Below are 23572 nucleotides of genomic sequence, written 5' to 3'. Positions count from 1 at the left end.
ATACAAAAACTGTGAACTGGGGGTGCACAACTCTGGTCCTAGAGACCCAGTGGCCAGCACAGTTTGGTGATTTACCTACTTAAACACAGCTGATTACATTTATAGGTGAATTGCCAGGTTTAGTAAGTATTTTTGAGTAGGGAAACCTTTAAACTTTGCTGGACACTGACCCTCCAGGACCAGAGTTGTGCACTCCTGGTTTACGGTTTTATTAGTCTGCCAACATGAAGGCCAGAAGCAGTCCTTGTATTCCATTTTGCCACAGGTTTTCATACATTTATTACATTGTCCAAAGCTTTCAAACACTTTTTACTAAGATTTGAAAAAGATTTTCTTTTTCCACTAAGCAAACAGCATGAAGATTTCAAAAATGTTTGAATGACTTGGGCAACCTTCTGGGCTCTGTTTTTCATCACAGATTTAAATTAGTATGAATGATAAATGTAAAATACCAAAATTTCACACATTTTTCACAGCATTAAAGCACAGTTGAATGTGAGTTGTGTGTTGTGTCCACAGGTCCTCAGCCATCTCTGTGGTGAAGATTCTCAGAGTGCTGCGTGTGCTGAGGCCACTAAGAGCCATCAACAGAGCCAAAGGACTGAAAGTAAGATGTTCTGCTTGGGTCATTGGTCAGTTTGTGAAAACGGAGCAAAGACCAAAGCATAGAATGTGGAGTTGTGTGTATATTTCTAAGGGAGCATTAGTGATGTAACTGTAATAAAAACAGTTTTCTGTTGCTACAGAAAACATTGAAGTCAGTGAACTGCATAAAACGATAGGAATCATGTAGAGCTTTGAAAGTTTATGATAAAATCAATCATAACCACGAGAAGTAAGGTAGCTGGTGGGCTGCAGTAGCCCCTGTCTGTGCAAGAAAATGATTAAATTATTATTCATTAAATAATTATTTTGAAAAATTGAATAACATTCTACAAAAATTAATTATGTAAAATTATTATTTGATTTTATTTATTTCATTATGAAAATTATTTTATAAGGAACAGTGCGGTTTCCAAATGATTTCAGTGGGAGAGTCACTTTTTAAAGTTCAGCTTACAGTCAAGAAGTCTTATGAGTGTTCTTTTTAGTGCTGGCCAATTAGATCACTGTAAAGGCTGGCCTTTTGTGATAGTGTATGAACATCGAGGTGAGACTGGTTGTAATCGCCAAGTAGGCTAAACTTTTTCATTTCATGGATCCAAATTATCATAGCTATGAAATTATTTCATTCAAAGATTAAGCAGTCAAATATTATAAGGTTCCCTAACTCATAATATATTGATGTTTAGTCTAACATGAAATAAAATAACTCTTTTCTTCTTTCTGGGCTTTATTTTGAACTTCTAAGCCTTAATCTGATGACGTTTGGTCTCTCTGCAGCATGTCGTACAGTGTGTGTTTGTGGCCATCAGAACCATTGGCAACATCATGATCGTCACCACTCTCTTGCAATTCATGTTCGCCTGTATTGGGGTGCAGCTTTTCAAGGTACTCCGATCAACACCATCAGACAAACAGAAAAGTTACTTAGAAACTTTTTTTTGTTTTAACAAGAAATGAAGTGTAATATGTCAACCTTCTGTAGGGGAAGTTCTACCGTTGCACAGATGAAGCTAAGTCAAGTCCAGAAGAATGCAAGTGAGTATTAACAGTATATGCATCTTGTTATAGCACTAGATAATTTAATCAGCATTGTTACATTAATTTGTACAAGGCTGAATCAAATGAACACTACAGGGGTTCATTTGCAGTAATTTAACACTGGTGATTTTACTGTGAACTGAGATCATGTGCTCAACCTCTCTTTTCCTTTCTCTGTAGGGGGACTTACATTTTGTATAATATTGGCGATAATGCATTGCCGCAAGTGCGGGAGAGGATCTGGTACAACAGTGACTTTAACTTTGACAATGTCCTGATGGCTATGATGGCCCTCTTCACTGTGTCTACCTTTGAGGGCTGGCCAGCGTAAGAAAACTTACCTTCTCCATCTGTCTTTAAAGCACAAATTTGTACATTGTCTATTTGAGTTTCAAATGTGGAAACAGATGCACAGATTTAGAAAGCTGTTCAAAACCTAAATGTTATTTTAGTTATTATATTTTATCTGTTTATTCTTTTTTATTTGTCTGTGTTCTTTCTAGACTCTTATACAAGGCCATAGACTCAAACCGAGAGAACATGGGGCCCATCTACAACTACCGTGTAGAGATTTCCATCTTCTTCATCATTTACATCATCATCATTGCCTTTTTCATGATGAACATCTTTGTGGGTTTCGTCATTGTCACCTTCCAGGAACAGGGAGAGAAAGAGTATAAGAACTGTGAGCTGGACAAAAACCAGGTCAGAGAGGTTTTTCCTTTAGATAGTGACTTGATGTGTTTCCTTGTTTCTTTTTGTTTTCTTTTTTTTGTTGTTGTTGTTGTTTGCAGTCACATTACCATGATTTATGGTACATATCATAAGTTTAAAAAGAAAACCTTTGCATTTTACATTTCAGTTATGCTCATGTTTCAGTAAAAAGAGATACACAATATGGCCAAAAGTATGTGGATATCCCTCCTAATGATTACATTTAGATGTTTCAGCCACATTCATTGCTAACAGGTATACAAAATCAAGCACACAAGCATGAAATCTCTATAGACAAACATTGGCAGTAGAATTGCTGATACTGAGGAGCTCAGTGATTTTAACATTCACTGTCAGAGGATGCCACCTTTGCCAACCCTAACCCCATTAAACGCCTTTGGAATTAATTGGAACGTTGATTGTGAGCCAGGTCTTCTCATCCAACATCAGTGCCTGATCTCGCGAATGCGCTTTGGACTAAATGGACACAAACTCCCCAGACACACTGCAGAATCTTGTGAAAAGCCTTCCCAGAATAGTGGATGCTTTTATAGGTGCAAAAGGGAGTCACCTCCACATTAATGGCCATGGTTTTGGAATATGGTCAGGTGTCCATATACTTGTGACCAAATAGTGTATTTAAGAATGCATACAGGGAGTTAACAAAAAGAGTTGAAAATGCTCAGTTTATGTTAAAAAAAAGAAAGCTTAACAAAATCTGAAAATGTATTTTCCTTTTTGAAATGCTGATATTTGCAATAAGCTGTAAGCACACTCTGGTACAGTCCAAGAATCACAGCTGAGTTTTTCTTGTCCAGCAGGTGTTGCTGCAGCTCTGTGACACCATAAGTCATATGTGTTTTTGCTAAAAGCAGGAGTAAAGACCACTGAATATGCATCTGTGCTTTCTGGTGCTAACATTATATACAGGAGTACATAATTTTTAATTCCGACGTAGCACCTTTTTTAATTACGGTAGCAAAGAGTGTTTATTTGAGTCAGCACTGTGCATACCCAGGTAACATTTGGACTAGCCAAAGAGACAGGAAAAGGTTGTTTGACCCCAGTCATTACAAACGAAGTGGTAAACAATGGTTTGATTTTGCATTTGCGTTTCTTTGTGTTGGCTGTGTGAAAAACATGTTAAACATAAATTAAACATTTACAGCCAGTTTTAGCTGATCTTGTATAGCCCTCAATATTTTTGCGCAAAACTTCAGTAACCTAGATGAGAATTTGATTAATTTGTCTGGCAGACCAAGCCATTCCCATATACCATGCTGGGCACCAAAATACTATACTGTGCTGTCCTTTTGCTTGCTTGCTTAATCTCTGAGCGTGGGTTTGTTTCTGTCTGTCTCAACAGCGTCAGTGTGTGGAGTATGCTTTGAAAGCACGTCCATTGCGGAGATACATTCCTAAGAACCGCTATCAGTACAAGTTCTGGTATGTGGTAAACTCCACTGGCTTTGAATACGTCATGTTCATCCTCATCATCCTCAACACACTCTGCCTGGCCATACAGGTAGGGAGGAGTCCAAGCTGTAATAATAATTCACTACTTTATTGTCAGTTCTACAGAAACAACAGTGGATATTATTCCCCAGATTTAGCTGAGAAATCAGTCTCAACTTCATTATGGCCTAAAAAATGTTTTGAATGTTTAACAAGCAAATGAAAAATAGAATGAATCAAGTAATTAAGTATTCTTTTAAAGAACCTGTTAACATATTTTGTTTATCTTTTTATACTTGTAGCTACAGGCTCATGCATGATTGATTGCCAAATAAAGAACATTGGTCATTTCAGTTGAGAGATTTTGCGCTTTTATGTTTCCTTGTTTGGATTTGAGTTGAGTTGGAAGGCACCAGTATACGAAGTGATAGATTGAACCAACTATTACAGCAGATTTTCTGTCAGTGGCTTCTTACTACAGCCCCATACCACCGCCCCACACAAACTAAAGTCTCTTTAGCTGTGCCTGAAGGAATACCATCAAGCTAGCAGCCCAGCATTTTAAAAAACACCACCCCTTAACTGTGGTAAATTGACTGTAATGCATGAATTTTCTTGAAAACTGCCTACTTTCGCTTCTACTGCAGTTTGTTGGCTAGTCAAACTTAATTGACATATCTTTGCTTAAATGATTTGTCACCATCATCAAAGTCACAGCATAGCCACAACTTTAGCAAATGCTGTGTATCAAATGTTAACGGATGACTGGCCCAAATTGCTTCTTGTATTTGTTGCAGTTACTGTAGTCACTTCCAGTCTGATAGTGATTTTGGTCTCAAACACCTACACAGTCCCAGTTAGGCAGTTTTAAGAGTTAGGAGTTTTTCTAGCTTTTCAATCAAATTTTTTTTTTCTTGTTTCAATTCAGACTTTGGTCAGTGATTAAGTCAAAGATTTTTAGTATCATTGATATAGTTGTAATATTTGCAGTTGAGTTGCCAGCCCATGTAAGTACTGTCAGAATGAATTCCAAATTCAAGAAAGTTAAAATGTTAACCTGGGTCATTCTTTTTCCTCCCTTTCCCTGACTTTCATACAGCATCATGGCCAGTCTCATCTCTTTAACTATGCCATGGACATTCTCAACATGGTGTTCACAGGAGTCTTCACAGTAGAAATGATCCTCAAACTCATCGCCTTCAAACCCAGGGTAAGTTGCCTTAATTTCATTTTAACCCCAGTATGTATAGTTATTCCATGGTGAACTCTTGCCTGAATTGTTATTTCTAACATTTGGGGGCCCTTTAGGAAAATATAAGATTTCCTCTATTTCACAGTTCCAAGGGTTCCCTTATACATCCCATAGTTTTGTCCCACAGACTGTTATGTTAACCCCATCCCTTCCCTTCCCTCTTTATCCTCCTGGTTCCCTTCTTCTGTCCTCTCCTCTCCTTTCTGGCTGGATATTAACCTTCTTTGCGTAGGGTTATTTTGGTGATGCCTGGAATGTGTTTGATGCCCTGGTCGTGATTGGCAGCGTAGTAGACATCATTCTGAGTCAGGTAGATGTGAGTACAGCCTTTCCCTCCCTCGCTCCCTCATCCTCTTATGCCTCTTTCCTCTCCCTCCTTCCTTTTCGCCCTCTGGGCTTGTCTCTGTAGGCATAGGTCTCGTACTATCAATCTCCTCTGCAAATTTTGTGTATACTGAGTTTGACTTTCAGAGCAGACACCATACCTCCTGGCCACAGGCTCTACATCTACGATCTTTTTGTGATGCTCTAGTAGGGCTGGCCAGAATGCTTTTAATATTTGTGTATTCGATGCTATTTTTTTTTTAATTTATTAATTTGAAGCTCTTTTAAGTCATGGAAATTGTTGCCTAAATTACAATAAATTTAATGAGTAAAGGCCTTTAGATAGAACAGTTATTGTTAATATGTAGAAAATGTTAAAAATAAATAAACCAGGTTTAGCTGAATGCATCATTAATTCATGGCAGGCGTCCGTATAACCTTGCCTCAGAGCGCAACAAACTACACTGTGGCCATTAAGGCCAAAAGAACAAAGACACCTATGAAATCATGTATTGGAGCATTTTTAGGTATTAGATAATAAGTGCAACATTTGGAGCAAGAGGTTAGTGTACCACAGAGGCATGACAACTTTGATGTTCTCAAATAAGAAAGTATAGTGATCTTTATTTTAGCAGCGCTTGGTAAGCTAACCTTACTTGCTGTCATTGGTATCACATTTATAGTAATATCATTTATCACTATTATAGGGCTGCAACTATGCAATATCATTTTCAAATATTCTTTTGAATATTATCTTGAATATTTTAATATTTGAAAAAATATGTAATTTTGTTTAAATAGCCAATCTTATTGTTGGCTTTTTTTTTTTTTGCACTATTGCATAAATTGTATTTATTTATTTTGCTTCTTAATACAGCTTCATTAAAAGCTGCATCATAATACTGAATCTACCCAATCTGGCAACCCTGATCTGGATCTGAACAGCAAAGCAGCAACAGCATTTGTTAACAGCATATTCGTTTTTAACCATGGTCTAAAAAATGGTAACACTTTTTTGGTCAACTCTTGTCAGTGAACAGGGGAGTGATGAGGTTTTTTAGCTGGTCAAAACTGCTTTGTACTGGAGCACGCTCTAAACTAAACTGATAGCTAACTGGAATGCTGTGGTTTATTCTTGGTAATAAAGCAACCGAGAACCTGCTCTCTAGCTACCAATCTAGGAAATTTATTTGAGTTAAAAACCTGGAGTTAAAACTGATCCCGTCGCTTGGAATTGCAAGAGTCTCACAAGCTATGTCAAATCTCAAGGAGTCCGCACTGAGCTGAGCAGAGTGAGGGTCAGCAGAGCTAACAGCTATGTCTTGCTGGTAAGGCTAATGTGGGTATCCCCACAAAAGTCTGGGGGTTCACAAAAGTGATAATCATGCTGGTTGTTTGATCATCTTGATTTATGAGATATTGTGGAATGTTTGTTGCAGCCCTACACTATCAATACATTATTGCCACATACTGGATGTATTTTGAACTGCAATCATGAACAAACCTAAAATTATGGTTAATTATGAAATGGAAATGTTATTGTTTTAAGAGTGGTTTTGAGAGAAATGAGTATTCAAAGCCTGTAGAATGCAGTTCAGGCCAGCCCTACGATGGAGGTTTAGAAGTTGTTAACAGTAAGGACTGTTATGGAGACTGTTATGGAGTCTGATCTGTGAAATCTGTGTCTATGGTGATCATGCTCTGCTAAGGGGTCCACTGTGCTTGCGAAAATCTTAACATTGTAACAGAGGCCATTTGTGATGAAGTCCAGTTAAGTTAAATAACAGGTAATAAAAGTTATAATTCAGTGAACAATCAGGGTTTTTTTTTACACACACAAAAAAATTGCAAACGTTATCTTCACTAATGCATGTATTAGCTTCAGCATTAAGGGGAATTCCACCAATTTTTCAAAATTCTGCATAGTTTATTCATTGAGGTGTAAACAAAATCATTCACAGTGATATGACAAGAAATGGCACATTGTAGAGAAACTTGCCAGCTCTGATTTCTTCACAAGATTCCTTTAGATAGGAACCAGAGGTTTTGATGTCTATAGTACAGTTATAGCCATTGTATTTATTATCCAAAATGACCAGTGAACCTACATGACTTCTGGGTTTTTATGTGTAATGTTGATATGGGTAAAATAGTGGTAAATCTATAAAAAACAAAGGTTACTTTGGTTATTATTTTGCCTTAGATCACCCTGCATGTACACCTCTTCCATGTGTGCTTTAAAAATAACAATCTCAAAACTATTGTAAACCAGTTTCTCAGGTGGCATATTCATAACCATCATAACAGGGTTCTGTGAGAAATCTTTTAGAGGCATTAAACACACCAGATGAACACTGTTGACACAGTTCTGACTCTGTAAGTTTCTCTAGAATGCTGCATATTAAAACACTCTCAGTGACTTTGTTTATATCTTAGCAATTTAATTATGAAAAAATGTGGAAAAATTGGAAATTTCCCTTTAAGACTGCATGTAATATTTAATAACTACTTAAAGCAGATGTGTCTCAAACGCAGTGTGTCCTCTTCAACTCTGTTTCTATGGCTGTACTATCATAACTTTGACTTTCTTCTGTGTCTCTCTTTCCTCTCATTCTCTCCACCCCTCTTTCACTCTCTTCTTCTTTCTTCTTCCATATCTTGTTTGGTGGGTGTGAGCAGCACTATTTTGCCGATGCATGGAACACGTTTGATGCCTTAATTGTTGTTGGTAGCGTCGTTGACATTGCAATCACAGAGATCAATGTAAGTAGTGGTGAACCTGTGTGCTTGGCTGTTTCCACCTCTCAAGTGAAGGGTCTTGCAGTGCAGCCCCTTTAAGGGGCGCTAGAATTTTTTCAGTCAATACATAGACCTGTCTGTGAATAGAGGTGCTCCATAGTAATTGCAAGGCCCTACACCCTCAAAGAGTTGATGCTCTAATGTTCCCCTGCTTTGCAATGTAATTTTGGATTCATATTTTATGTATTTGCTACTGCCTACTATGTGTTCTGTGTTCTCACAAATGTATGCGCACACACACACAGACACACAAACTATTGTTCACATGTTAATGCAGCTTTGTAGTGTATTTGCATATATTCCATATTATAATTATGTTCATCACATCCCATATTGCATTTTTACAGTATATTTAGTTTTAATTTCCCAAAATGGATGTTTTGAACCTTAACTGAAGGTGGAGCCTTTTGAACGTATTACTTATTATATTTCTGTGTTTTTGTATGTAATTTGCCGAAATGTAAATGTTGGATTTGAAAAAGGCTGAGGGCAGAACGTGGGTAGGTAAAAGCATGCTAAAAATACCTTCCATGCTACATGTAAATGCAGTGCATAAAACTGTTCTGTGCTGCATATAAATATGTAATGTCTTAAATATATAAATGTAGGGCTGTCACGATTACTTGACATGAATTGATTACTTAAATAAATTAATTTATTTAAATTTACATTCATGATGAATCCACTTAGTTGATTAGTTCACAGTTTAAGCGATGAACAGGATATCCACAGGTCATTATAAAGCTGTGTTTAGAAGATTCTCCAAAAGGTGGAGCTGTTAGCACTTTTTTGTGCACCATTGCAAGAGAGGAAACCCTTACCAGCAGGATTCCATGAAAGCTTGTATGTTGCAAATTAGGTTTTGGCTGGGCAGACGGCTGACAGGCCAACAGACTGCTCCAGTAATATTCAGAATTAAGCTTTTCTGAAAGATTCACTGTAAAAATGTGTGGAAGTGAAGGTGCACCACTGTTTGCTAACATAATGTTGAGATTCCCTTAGAACAGTGGAAATTATCCAGTGGAAATTAACATTATCTTAGTGGTGGTTCTCTAGGTACTTAAAAAGTGCAGATTTCTGCATTAAATACTGCTATATAGTGATATGAGTGGCCAGAACATGGCCAAGATTCCTCAAAACCAGAATAAATAAATAAATAAATTGAAAGATGAAAATTTACTGAGAAAGAATACAAGGATTTTGCTGATACCTGCAGATACCCCAATAATGCATATTTCAAGTTCTCTTGCTGCATTAAAGCACCCATATCATATGAAATCAAAATTCCTTACTTTTTTGAAATAAGACTTAGTGTAGAATGTAAAAGTTTCAAAACATAACATTTACTCCATGTTTGAAAACAGGAATATCCCACAAAAACACGTGTCCTCTTTTTCAGCCTACAGCAGTTTAGCGCGCCAACTCATGCCGAAGTTTATTTTAATATATATGTTGAAAAAAGAGTGTTACAGCCTCGATTGCTTTATTAATGTGACAAAATACAAGGCGGCCAATCAGAACAGAGCTCTTTTACGTATATTAGCCTAATAGGCACAGTAACATAAAGAACTTGTTTAATTATAAGGGATAAAGAGGAATAAAATAAAGAATAAATAGAATATAGAAAAATTCATCTAAAAGGGAATTATGAGTGTTTTAGGTACATAGACCCCCACAAACTTAATAAGTGGACCTCGGGGTAGACCAATACAAGATTTGGGTAGGATTTTTTTTTTTTGTATTTTTTGCCATCTTCTTAGCACTTTCAGTGAGTTCTGCCATCTTTGAAAGGCTTTGCACATTATGTTATTATAGTGTGGTATGTTCAGTTAACCCCGTTATGATAGGTTAGCCTAAACACATTGCTTACTCGATTAATTGTTAATATAATCCATTCGTACTTCATTACTAATCAATAGTGACAGCCCTATATCAGTGTATATGTAAAAAAAAAACAGTTGCCATGTCATTTACCACATATCAGATATTGTTTAGAGTTTCTGGACATACAGCACAATTTTTCATTTTGATAGCATGCATGTGGAGTTAAATAGTATATTCTGTTTGATCAGTTTGAACAGTTTGAAAGAAAAGAATGTGTTATTGTACTATACTATACTATATACTATACTATTTTACTCTGTATTTAAAATTCTACTATTACATGTCTTAATGAAAGATGTTGTAGGGAAGTTTTAACATAAGCCCTTTGATTTTTAAGCAGACTGAAGCTCCCATAGTTGTGGCAGTGGAGCAAGGGGTAAGAAGCCCCTTACCTCCAATGTTGATGAATGTTACTTGTTAAAGAAATACTTCACCCAGCAAAGCTAACATGGCTAAGAATGGATGAAAACTAGTGGTGGTCATTTTTCATATCATGAGATGCTCAGTGTCTTTAGCCCCAGTTACCTTTCATTCATTTTTAGTAGTGTCCATATTTGGGTGAAGTGTTTGGTTTCATGTTTTGTCCTCTGTTACATGTTTTTTTTCTGTCTCTTGACTGTATTTGGAAGGAAGAATGTTTTAGTGTCTGTTTTTTTGAAGCAAGATGAAGAAAGTTGTGAAGTTGTCCAAGAGGTCAAAATTACTGAGTGCATGTGTCTCAAAATAAAGTGACACAAAGTCATGGACAGCAACAGCTAACGCATGAAGTGCACCATGGGAAATGAAGTCCATGTTCACAGCATTTGATTGTGGATGTGATCATTTATGCTGACGTAGATGATTTTCTCCGCATGCGTCCCTGCCTGTAATGTTTCAAGCGCACATAGAAGCACACATGTACAGACTCACAAACAAGAACTGTTCACAAAATACTATGTGGGCTTTTTGTGATCCTCTGGTGGTGTTGGGACTATAATGCTTAGGAGTGTAGTAAAAGCATATTTCCATGTTATTCTTTCAGTGAAGTGTCAGTATTTTTTTTTCTCATTGACATTCTTCCTTGATTTTTAGAATACAGAGGACAGCGCTCGCATTTCCATCACATTCTTTCGTTTATTCCGAGTCATGCGTTTGGTCAAATTGCTGAGTAGAGGCGAGGGCATTCGAACACTTCTCTGGACTTTCATCAAGTCGTTTCAGGTATATTTATTGTGTCTTCTTAACAATGGCTGGAATAGGCTTGAATCACAATTATTTAAAATGATCGCAGTTGTTTGAAATGGTAGCAGTTATTTAAGCTGACTGCAGTATTTTCCACAGTTGTTACATTTCGTGACTGTTTTATGCTGCAACAAGGAAAATGTAAACTGGGTGCATAAATGAAAGTAGTAAATGCATTCATTGAGACAGATCATGGGGCTTATTTAAACTAAAAAGGTTCTAACTTGGTGCTCTAACATGTTTAGGGCAGTGCAAGTAATCTAATTCTAACATTTTTAACATGTATGCTAGCAGAATGACTTTTTTGCTTATATTTTCACTCTCAAGAAAAACTGTAGCTTGTTTGAATGCTACATATGATTCTGTGTTACTATAGACAACCGTATATTGTGTGATTTTGACAGTACAACTAGTGTTAGCTATTACGTAAATATTGCTTTTGTTTTTATACATTTATTTATGGAAATTTCAGATATATTACATGCTCTCACAATGTTAACAATAATATTGTTGAAATGTAGCAGAGCAAAGGATAGAAAAACATAACATAAAAATGGAAAACAAGAAAGATAGAAACAGAGGAAAATAGAGGAAGAAAAATATATAATTAAAATAAATATATTAATAAATCTCTAGACCCATTATACATGATATCATTAAAATGGCACACTGCAAGAGGTTCACATACCTATAACACTTCTGTTAGGTATTTGATTCAAGACTGAAAGTGTGGAAAAAAGAAAAAGACAGCTACATCAAGCCTAATGATCCTGTGCATTGGCTAGGTACTGTAAAAAGGATTCCATATTTTTAAAAAAATTTCTAAGACTACCAGAAAGCTCATATCTGAGCTTCTTAGTATGCAGAATATTTGTGACTTCTCTAAACCACATTTTAAACGTAGGTGAGGTGTCTGATTTCCATAACCCTAAAATGATCCTTTTAGCAATTATCACACCATATGTAACAGTTGTTTGTATGCAATTATCAAGGTATTGGACAGAACTTTGAAAAGCCAAACAGAACAATTTCTGGGTCATACATATACACTACTAATAAGCATGTTAGCTAATTCAGCTAATTTAGACACGTTGGCTTGTACTCTAATAGTTGCATAAGATGAACAATGAAGAGCCAAAATTGTTAATCGCAATTAGATACATGACAGTTAATCATCAGCTCAAATTTCATGATCATGAAAGGCCTAATTGTTTATTTTCTCTCTGTTATCCCTCACCTCTCTTTCTCAGGCTCTGCCCTATGTTGCTTTGCTGATAGCCATGCTCTTCTTCATCTATGCTGTCATTGGGATGCAGGTTAAAATATTTCCAAGTGTTTTCATGTGTAACTGCAGTTTTATTAAAGTGACAGTATAGTGACATGTTAACTAGGCTCATTATTCAAGACTTTTTAGCAATTTAGTGAATAATCAAAATTGATACAAGATTTTTGATATAATTTACATCCATGCGTTTGTTTAGGTGTTTGGGAAGATTGCAATGGTGGACGGCACCAGCATCAACCGCAACAACAACTTCCAGACTTTTCCGCAAGCTGTACTCCTGCTGTTTAGGTATGTATAACCAGCTTCATAAATATTTGGACATCAACGAAGTTATTATTCTATCTGTTTACCACAGCATATTGGAGTTGAAAATAAATAATAAATATGAGCTCAAAGTGAGGACTTTAAGCTTTAATTTGTGCGTATTTACATACAAATCGGGTGAACAGTGTGGGAATTACAAGCATTTTCATACAGAACCGCGCCCCCTCCCTTTTTTAGAGGCTCAAAAATAGTTGGACAAAGTAACATAATCATAAATGTCATATTTAATTGTCATCTTTTATACTTAATTGCAAATCTTTTGAAGTCAGTGACTGCAATAGACATCATCAGACACTGAGTTTCTTCTCTGGTGATTCTCTGCCAGACATTTGCTGCATGCTTGATTGGATCAGGTAATTGATTTGACCATTGCAGAACATTCCATGGCTATGTTAATTTACCTGATTACTTTTGAGCCCCTAAAATGGGTGTGGGGGGCATATATGGAAATGGATGTAATTCCTACTCCTCTGTATTTGCACTTGTGCTATTGCTCATCTAATTTAGATGTTACACCCTCACATTAAAGCTGAAAGTCTGTACTTTGAGCTCATATTCATTGTATTATTTGAACTCAAATATTCTGTGGTAGACAGCTAACATAACTAAACGTTGTCATTGTCCAAATATTTATGGACCTGACCGCATGTGTGAAGTGCATTTTGTTGCAAGTTGGTTGGTTGATACAGTATTGTGTAGATACATGACATCAATGTGCTCTAATCTTTCTCTTGCTCTCAGGTGTGCTACAGGGGAGGCTTGGCAGGAGATCATGCTAGCATGTTTGCCTGGTAAACTGTGTGACTCAGAGTCTGACTACAACCCTGGTGAAGAGAGAACCTGCGGCAGTGGTTTTGCAATCATTTATTTCATCAGTTTCTACATGCTCTGTGCTTTCCTGGTACTTGCAAACATTCTGTGCCTCATATATTTTTTTCACAAAAATGTGCTTTCAATTGTGTGGGTTTCTGATTTCAAGCATTTTGAAAGGTTTTGATAGCTGTTTTCTTTTTTCAGATCATCAATCTGTTTGTGGCTGTCATCATGGACAATTTTGACTATCTGACACGTGACTGGTCAATCCTGGGACCCCATCATTTGGATGAATTCAAAAGGATTTGGTCAGAATATGACCCAGAGGCTAAGTGAGCTTCTCAGCCCTCTTTATTTCCTCTGTGTGTTTGTATTTGTGTTGTTGCTGGTTTTACAGAATGTGTGCACCTCTCTCAGAGGCAGGATTAAACACTTGGATGTGGTGACATTACTGCGTAGGATCCAGCCACCACTAGGCTTTGGCAAACTGTGTCCCCACCGGGTGGCATGCAAGGTGCGAACAAACATGTGATCACACGTACACATTACAAATGATTGAATACAAAATTTGTTCGATACTGAGAATGCAGATATGAATCTAAACCTGAAGAAAAGTTGTCTGTATTGTTAGTATATACAGATAGAATATACATGATCAAATAAGTACACTGAAATATGAAGACAAGACATAAGCTGGCCGTATGCTTCAAACAAAAAGAGTGTTTCGAAGCAAAATGATATTTTTGGTCTGAATTAAGCAGTGTTTTAAGTTTGTACGGTGTGGTGAGCGCCATTTGCTGAACAGAACTCCCAATTACCGCATTGTTCGCTCTGAGACCTGCAATTGTTTCTATTGACTGCATTGTTTTGATCCGAGACCTTCCCCTGACTGCATTTTAGTGGTGCTCAGATGTACACTGACTTCCTTTTTAAGTGTACTTAGAACAGAGTGTTCACCATTAGCTCAATTTTGTTTAGTTCTTAGGTACACCTACCTTAACAACTCCAATAACACTGTTGTGTGTGAGCTGCACTGAGTGGATCACACACAGCAGTGTTACATGTCACTACCAAGAAAATCTGCTTTTTGGTGGTCCTCTGGGGGTCCTGACCACTGATGAACAGGGTAAAAAGGGGCCAACCAGTTATACAGAGAAACAGATGGACTACAGTTTATAATTGTAAAAGTACAAAGTGCACCTATATGGTAAGTAGTGCTGATGAAGTGGACGATAAGTGTAGATACAAAGCAGGTATACCTAATAAAGTAGCCAGCGAGTGTATGTTTATAGTGGTACGGAGGACTTCAACAGTCATATTCAGACCGATGCCTATGCAAACATGTACACAGACACATATGCAAATAAAAGTCTGCACACACAACTACAAAAGGGACTTTTGCTTCAATGTGAGGACCACTAAGTTAATTGTCCTTTAACTCTCAGACGTTAAAGTTTATGTAACATTCCCCATTGCATCCTTTTTTTAATTTGTTTGTGGGTAAATTAAAGATGACAGTATACTACTTCTAATGATAACTTTATTTATAGTGCACTTTTCATACCAGTGGCTGTTTAAAGTGCTTTACAGACAGGTTATAAAGCTTAACAGTTATAGAAGAAATTATCAGTATTAAATTGAAATAATATAAGGCAATGGCACAGATTAAATTAAAAAGATAAATAATGTAGGTGTAGAATTTTCATCAAATGCTAAATTAAAGAGATACATTTTCAAATGTTTCTTAACAAATGTTTTCTGTTATACCAGAAATTATCATAGCTTTTTTTCCCTCTACATTTACAGTATTAAAAGACAGTCACAGACACAACCTCGCACTCTCTGCTTTTCTTTTTATCTCTGCCTTAGTCTTTCCTTCAGCACACCCAGTTTATGGGCAGTGTGCATAGAAAAATGCAAAAAGTGTGTATGCATTGAAGGAAAGATTGCACATTAAATGGGAAGATCACACAGGAAGTGGTTAAAGATATTGGATGTGTGGCTCATTACATCTTCCGCTTGACCTACTAAAGTTTGAGCAACTGGTGCCATCCAGTTTTGTTTTTTTTTCTTTTCCTTTTAAACTGAGAAATTCTTTTTTTAAATTTGCAATAATGTCTCAGAGTCATGTTGCTGAATGACTTCCTTAAACAAGAGCAGCAGACTCAGCTTCTAAATTGAGTCACAAGCCTGAACATGTGCTGAAAAAATAATTTACCAACAGTATTTCAGTTCTCAGGATCAGATGTATGTGTGTAAGAAGACACACCGCAAAATGTTTCTTGGTGCATCTGCAATATGTATTTGCATTAACACCACTGTCTCTTCTTCACCGAATCTGTATTTTCTGCTTTGTCTCTAGCTTGTTGATGGCTTCACTATTTTGCCTTATTTTGCCTTTTAAACCAAGTGCTTACAGTGAGAAGACAAACCTATGCAGAGTTTGGAGCCCGCTGTACAGCCTTAGTACATGTTAGCATTAAATACAGACACTATGAGGCAGCTATATGTATGAGTGCAGATGCAGTGCAAAATGTATGTTGATGTGACTGCAAATAAGCACTCATAATGTGCCTAAATTTAACATTCGATTTATTAGAACTGTAGGATATTACTCAATAAATCGTAAATTACATGGAATATGTAATCAGATGAATATCCAATATCTCCACCCACTGTCTACATGATCCTCTCACTCCTTCCAATGCATATGCATGAGTAAGAAAAGCACATTTTACATTTTTTCCATGCTCATGCCCTGTAAACTCTGATAGACAGAACGTGACTGATTTGCTCCCAAAATGGGCTCATTATGAGCTCATATTGCAGTTGCATCGAGTACAGACAATCTCACACACAAAAAGAAACAAATAGATGGAGCTGACATAATGACACTAAACCCGAGTGCCTGCTTTAGCATGACATAAGATCTGATTTGGTCTTTTCAGAGGCTGGTGGCCATGAATATGCCTCTAAACAGTGATGGCACAGTCATGTTCAACGCCACTCTCTTTGCTCTGGTCAGAACTGCACTGAAGATCAAGACCGAAGGTGAGGGATTCACTCTGGTTAGGTGGTTCATGTGGTTAAGTCTTTCCACTACACTGTCAAAAAAAAGGATATGGTACAGGTACATTTTTGTTCAACAGTACAAACAATGTAAGTGTACCCTCAGAGTTACAATAATTGTCTTAAGGTCCAACTATGTACCTTAAATGAGTTTCAGAGCCACACTTCTTTCACTTTTCCAGGTAAAAGTGCATATTTATATACTATATGGCCAAAAGTATGTGAACACCCCTCCTAATGATTGATTCAGTGTTTCAAGTGTTTCAGCCACAACCATTGGTAACAAGTCTATGAAATTAAGCACATAGCCACACAGTCTCCATAGACAAACACTGGCCGTCGAATGAGTAGTACTGAAGAGCTCACTGACTTTTAAAATGTCTGCCCTGATAGATCTGCCAAATCAACTGTAAGTGCTATTATTGTGAAATGGAAGAATCCAGGAGCAACAACATCTCAGCCATGATGTGGAGCAGGCCACTGAGTGCTGAAGTGCACAGCATGTAAAAATCTTCTGTCATCTGTGGCATCACTCACTACAGAATCTGGAGCAGTGGAAATGTGTCCTCTGGAATAATGAACCCCACTTCCCTATCTGGGAGTCTGATGGGTGAAAATGCATAGTGTCAACAGAAAGTTTGGTGGAGGAGGGATAATGATCTGGGACTGTTTGTCAGGGTTTGGGCCCCTTAGTTGTAGTGAAGGGTAACATTAATGCTCTCAACTTTGTGGCAACAGTTTGGGAAATGCCTTTCATGTGTCACCATGACTGTGTTTGTGCGCACGAAGCCAAGTCCATAAAGACATGGTTTGCAAAACAAGACTTATTGTCCAATATCAGTGCCTGACCTCGCAAATGCTCTTTTGGCTGAATGAACACAAATTCCCACAGACCAAAAAAATCCAAAATCTTGTGAAAAGCCTTCCCAGCCACAAGGGGCAAAGTGCCAACTCCATAGTGATGCCCATGATATTGGAATGGCATGTTCAACAAGCTCTTCTAGGTGTGATGTTAAAATGTCCACATATTTTTGGCCATAGAGTGTACCTTCTTCAATTTTAAATAGAAAAGTAATATAAAGCCTGGAGTCAGGACGCTGTACTGAAGAAGTACCCTCGAAAGTATCATCCTAGTGACGGTTTAGTACATTTTTCTCTGAGAGTGTAGGGCTGCATGATGTGGAAAAAATAGCATATTGTGATTCCATTGCCTAACATATTAAAGCATCTTGATTTTACGGTTATGGTTTAGGTCAAAGATTGACCTGCAATATTTTAACCAAAATGATTTACCCTTGTTGCCTCTTGTGAGTCTCTTGATTAAATAAGACTCTAACAGAAACTCACATGGAACATCTGAGGTTGTTGCAAGCCAAGGCACATCTGAAGATGTCAGTATTACAAAGGCCAATATTTGGATAACGATAAACAGAGGATAAATCATGCAGCCCTACCTTTCATTTGAAGGTATTTTACCCGATCTTTCTCTCAGTAGAGTTCCATAGTGTTCCAAGTCCTTAACTAAGCACAAACATTTAGATTTTACACGTGAAGACATCTTTGGAATGGGTTTATGTGTGTGTGTTTTTTGTGACAAATGTGTCTATCAGGAAATTTGGAACAGGCCAATGAGGAATTGAGGGCTGTAATCAAGAAAATCTGGAAGAGAACTAGTATAAAACTCCTGGATCAAGTGGTCCCCCCTGCAGGAGGTTAGAAACACCCACGCACACAAACACACTTGTTATAGTGTTCCTGCTTTCTCCTGAAAGTATCTGTTATTTGTAAAGTTCTGTCTTTTATTAAAGACACATGTTTTTGATGAACAACAAGTGTCTATATCTAATCTTTAGTTGTCCTGAGGGAATAGCTGCTTCTAGAATAAATAAGAACACTTGTCTCTCATGCCCATGCACACATACACATATAACTACCACTGTCAAACACCACAACTCACTTTCTGTTCTGTTTATTCTGAAACCAAATTTAAAATGCATAAAACTTCAGTTGCAAAAGATGACCCCAGACTCCATAATCATCCTTCTCAGAACTTGTCTGCTCGTCTGCTCCTTTCTTAGTGTTATTTTCAAAATAGTAATATCTCCACATACATTATTACAGCATATTCACATAATCACATAGCTTTGCTCACAGTATAAATGTTCCAGGTGTTCTCTAATGCACAAAATAATTCTGAATTTTCATTATTAAAAAAATTTGTAGGTTTTATGACTATGCTGCCATAGGGAAATGTGGAAAAATATATTCCCATGGTTTGGTTAACTAGAGCCTGACAACGTAGTAGGACATTGAACCTCTGGAAAGTTTTTGTTACTGGCCAAAATTACTCATTATTACAGCATGTTACATTTTCATATGAATTGTAAGTGTAATATATTTTAGTTTTGGCATGTTATACAAAAATAGCAAAAAAGAGCTAAAACATAGTAGCTACACACACAACCCATCCCAGAGCTGTTAACAACTGTCTAACCTGAAGTCTCTGTGGGGAAAATGAATAGTTTTGAAAATTGCTTTGAAGATTGTTTGTAGCATGTATGCAGCATTATTCATATTTTAGCTGCTAAATGACCTGATAATTCAGAGAATCAAGTGACTTTCTGGGAAAAGGTGTATTTAGGACCTGGTTCTGAACCATTTCGAAACAGCAGGATACCAGCACCAAAACTTTGCTAAAAAGAATCAAAAATGGCATTTTCTATAATTTGTCATCAGTATCTTATGTTACAGCAGGTATTAAGAGGTTAATGAAATATGCAAGTCTGGATGCTGCTGTGGTAGGTAAGGCAGTATGGTAATCGCAGGACAAAACAAAAGGCCTCACATGCTCCTAATGACCTAATGTCTTATGTAATGTAATTAATAATGCACAATGATAATGGAATCATATTGGTATCTGCAGATAATTAAGTAGGTTAATTCACAAAGTTGCTTTTTGTTTGCTTGAACAATGTGCCAACTGCTCTACATTTTATTTGATTGACCTCTCTTTGCCATGCTAGTCTAAATTAATAAAACATATAAATGCAAATGCAAAGTCTGACTTTCTAGCTGTGGATTATTTTATCAGCATTGCATTGCTAAGTTGTGCTGCCTAATGCTTGATTGTAGAGTGCATGATTAGTGCTTGCATGCTTTGCTACCTGTTAATGCTTTTTTCTATTCCTTCGTAAGCTTCTGTCTTCCACAGCGCATCTTTCGCTCAGTCTGCTAGCTTGCTCTTGCTCCTTGCACTAATGAGTTACCCGAAGCAGTTCTGTTTTAGGCCAGTGGCATGAAACTAGTTACCTGTCACTCATCTCTCCCCCAGCTCACTTATTCAATGTGACTCAGACTCTAATCTGTGGTGCTCTTAGAAAATAAACCTGCTCGGCCACCCTAATGAGAGTATTTTTTTCTTTGTACTTTGTTTTCTAAGAAAATACACCATCTGCTTTCTAGTGGCTGCTTGCTTTTGCATGAACTAGTTCTGAGGCATCAGTTATCATGTAGCTTCAGTTGGCTGAACATCTTGTTCCATGTAATGATTTCATTCAAGCTGTTTAGGTGTGCCTGTAATATCTGGTTTGTCACTCTCTGCGTAGTATACATTTGAATATTGTACTTCTGGTGTTGTAAGTGCATTCTGTGTTGTAGTAATAAAGTAGTCTGTTAGTGAACTAATTAAACCTTTCCAGCTCACAGAAACAACTTCCTGTAAATGCTAACAGTTCAGTATGTAAGCACGCCTCGGATGTACCACTTGGTTTGCACATGCATACCTGCACGTGACTGGTAGTTATTATAGAAAAAGTTATCAGATTTCGGCTGAGAAGATGATTCATGTCACCTTAACAAATGATCTTTGCTCGTGATGATAATAGTTTTCAGATAAACAGCCTTGTAATATGCAAATAGATACTTAGGAAGACCTCAAGAGATACCTGCTGGCTGTGGCCCCACTGTTTTCAAGATAAGCGATCTGCCGAAGAAACTCTTAATAAAGGAAATGAGAAATGATAAATGTATAAGAAAACCTAAAACAGTATAAATTGTCTAGTGATTTTTAAAAGATCAATGAGGTGAGGAAGAATAATCCCTTAAAATACTGATAGCACTAACAATGCCTTAACAAAGTCTTGTGGCCTTTGTGAAGTTACATTTGAACTTTCTTTACATTGTTTTAATGTGATAGGACCACATGAAACATCTATTTACCATCTATTTACAGGATTATAAATGTTTCAGTATGCAGTACAGAATATATAGCACTCTGACTTCAAACTACACTATTGGGATGGTAGCCTTTTGTACAAGACAAAAACAGAGGCAGTGGGTTCTGCCTATGTTACAATTAGTTATAATTATTACTCGCTGACCTAGAAAGGGGTTGTGTGGTCTGTTCATTCAGATGACGAGGTAACAGTGGGGAAGTTCTATGCCACTTTCCTGATACAGGACTACTTTAGGAAATTCAAGAAACGCAAAGAGCTAGGTCTTGTGGGACGGCACAACACCAACTTGAACACTACCATTGCGCTACAGGTGAGATTTTATTTGATCTTCCACCTACAAACCGTCATTAGTTGGGACATTTGAGTTTGTCAGATAATTACTCTTTGCTGATGATAATTGTCATTACCTTTGTCTGTGTGACGGGAATTACTGATTACTGATGATATTTGTCATTACCTATGTTTGTGTCACAGGAGCAGTTCAATGTTTACTGCTTTGATGCATGCATGTACATGTTTTGGTGTTTGCGGTGCTGGAAAATATGTACAGTTGGATAATATAAAAGCAAGACAGCATGATAGTGCCAGAGAAAGAGTGTTTGTATGTGCATGATTCATATCCTTGTCTTGTGATAGGCTGGTCTTCGCACACTACATGATATCGGCCCTGAGATTCGCAGAGCCATATCCTGTGACTTACAAGATGAAGGCCTGGTGGACTTCAACCCTGATGAGGAAGAAGAAATATACAGGGTAAATAAGGAGTAAATAAGGAGAGATCATTGTATATATACATTTTTTGGTAACACTTTACTTGAACCCTACTAAATGACTTCGATGTAACAATACCATAAACATATCATAGCAAATGTCTGTCCCATCCTATCATGAGTTGTCATAATATGAGATTACTAGCAAGATGGCTAATAAGACGGTTTGTCTGCTTTTGGCTTGTACTTGTACAAGAAAAAGCAATTAAATTATTAATCGCAAATATTTATATGATGATCATCAGCTAAACTGTCATGATTGTGACAGTCCTTTCAGGGAGTAGTTACATTTAGATTGACTTGAATTTTGCATGAATACAGACTGTTTTAAATGGGGATTCAACAGACAGAACATAATCTCAAGCAAGTCAAATCTTTATAACTTTATAACTCTTTATAACTTAGAACTATGAGCTTATACATTTTTTATAACCATTGTCCACAAACATAGTCCACTTTATATAGACGTGCATACTGTTTTTTTAATCTGTTCTTAAGTCGTGCCCAATTTGAGGTCCTATAGATATTAAAATATTTTTGAACAATGAAATTAGACTTTATTGTACTAAGCCAATTCCAAGTTGAGGCAGTTGGTAAAATGCAAATAAAAACAGTAAGTACTAATTTTTATAAATCTGATTTGACCTGTATTTGAACAAAACTGTATAAAAATATGTAGTGTTTTACCTTATCAGTTTCATAGTTTTTCTGCTCATTCTGAAATTGATCCCTGCAACACATCTCAAAAAAGTTTAGACAGTGGTTTCTGTCATCACAAATTATGTCCAGTAATGTCAGTATTATGTTAGCGTTATCATTCATTTTCATGGCATATGACACCAAACAGAGTACATGTCAAAAAATAGCATCTGACATAAGCTGACATCAAACATTGTGGCATCTATCATGACAGTTAGCAGTAATGGAACAAAATCTGTCACAACAATTTATGACAGCACATGAAGTCTGCCCTGATGTGTTTGTGACATGGTTATGTCATTGTCTAGCAGAGCTCAAGTGAAGCATCACCATTTTTTCTTAGATAAATGATTTTAGCATTACCCCAACGACTCATGTTTCTGAAGTTATGACTGAGCTCCAGAGCTCCAAATTACTTTTAAGGACGGGTAAAGGCTGAGTTGTAATGTATCTTCTACCTTCTCTTTTTAGAGAAATGGTGGTCTCTTTGGAAACCACTTGAATCATGTAAATGGAGACCACCGAGGCCCCACCCATTCCACTAATGTTACAAAGCGACCACTACAAGTCCCACCTGTTCCTTTCTACATCCAGGTGGATCCCCCTCCACACCCACTCTACTCCCCAAATCAGGATTTTCACCCCTGCTCCCATTCAAACCCCAACTCTATATACCTTAAATCTCCCAAATCTTCAAACTCCAACCTCAACAATGCCAACGTGCCATGCGGGCCCACCTTGTCCATTGGTGGGCAGTGTCCATCTCATGCTGATGGGCCCAGGAGCCGGGTCTCTTCCCTGGGTTCCTACCTCAACCTCAGGAGCGATGGAGAATCACACCAAAAGTCTCATTTTAAGAGGTGAGAGAGCTTTATTTGGGTTGACCATTACTCCTTGCTGATCACACAAAACATTTTAATAGTGCATATTAGGGAACAGGCCTGTCACAATTATTACATAATCACCTAATTACAACTATTTGAGATTAGCACGAATGCTAAAATGATTGTGACAGCCCTTTCAGGGAATAGTTACATTTGGATTAATATATATGATGTATTAATACAGACTATTTCAAATTGTA

At 37.1% G+C, this 23572-nt stretch overlaps 1 protein-coding gene across 9 annotated transcripts in view; it reads left to right on the top strand.

The window, feature by feature from the left end:
• The window catches only part of cacna1db (calcium channel, voltage-dependent, L type, alpha 1D subunit, b), a 138796-nt gene that overhangs the window by 106149 nt on the left and 9075 nt on the right, over positions 1–23572 (top strand). For 2 of the 9 annotated variants that reach the window (XM_036578689.1, XM_036578686.1), the window contains 19 exons: positions 520–607; positions 1384–1491; positions 1589–1641; positions 1825–1971; positions 2148–2349; positions 3725–3883; positions 4913–5023; positions 5298–5381; positions 11144–11272; positions 12544–12609; positions 12775–12866; positions 13644–13803; positions 13920–14047; positions 14133–14229; positions 16664–16766; positions 18395–18496; positions 21196–21329; positions 21656–21772; positions 22960–23348. In XM_036578689.1, coding sequence (XP_036434582.1) covers positions 520–607; positions 1384–1491; positions 1589–1641; positions 1825–1971; positions 2148–2349; positions 3725–3883; positions 4913–5023; positions 5298–5381; positions 11144–11272; positions 12544–12609; positions 12775–12866; positions 13644–13803; positions 13920–14047; positions 14133–14229; positions 16664–16766; positions 18395–18496; positions 21196–21329; positions 21656–21772; positions 22960–23348 — 2469 coding nt within the window. Of the gene's footprint in view, positions 1–519; positions 608–1383; positions 1492–1588; positions 1642–1824; positions 1972–2147; positions 2350–3724; positions 3884–4912; positions 5024–5297; positions 5382–8068; positions 8153–8670; positions 8689–10409; positions 10449–11143; positions 11273–12543; positions 12610–12774; positions 12867–13643; positions 13804–13919; positions 14048–14132; positions 14230–16663; positions 16767–18394; positions 18497–21195; positions 21330–21655; positions 21773–22959; positions 23349–23572 lie in introns of all 9 variants that reach the window. The other 7 variants (XM_036578681.1, XM_036578685.1, XM_036578684.1 and 4 more) reach the window with 7 other exon arrangements.

This window comes from Colossoma macropomum, unplaced genomic scaffold, assembly GCF_904425465.1.
Source record: "Colossoma macropomum unplaced genomic scaffold, Colossoma_macropomum, whole genome shotgun sequence".
Lineage (NCBI taxonomy): Eukaryota > Metazoa > Chordata > Actinopteri > Characiformes > Serrasalmidae > Colossoma > Colossoma macropomum.
The sequence above is the reverse complement of the archived record's forward strand: the minus strand, read 5'-3'. Positions and strand labels throughout refer to the sequence as shown.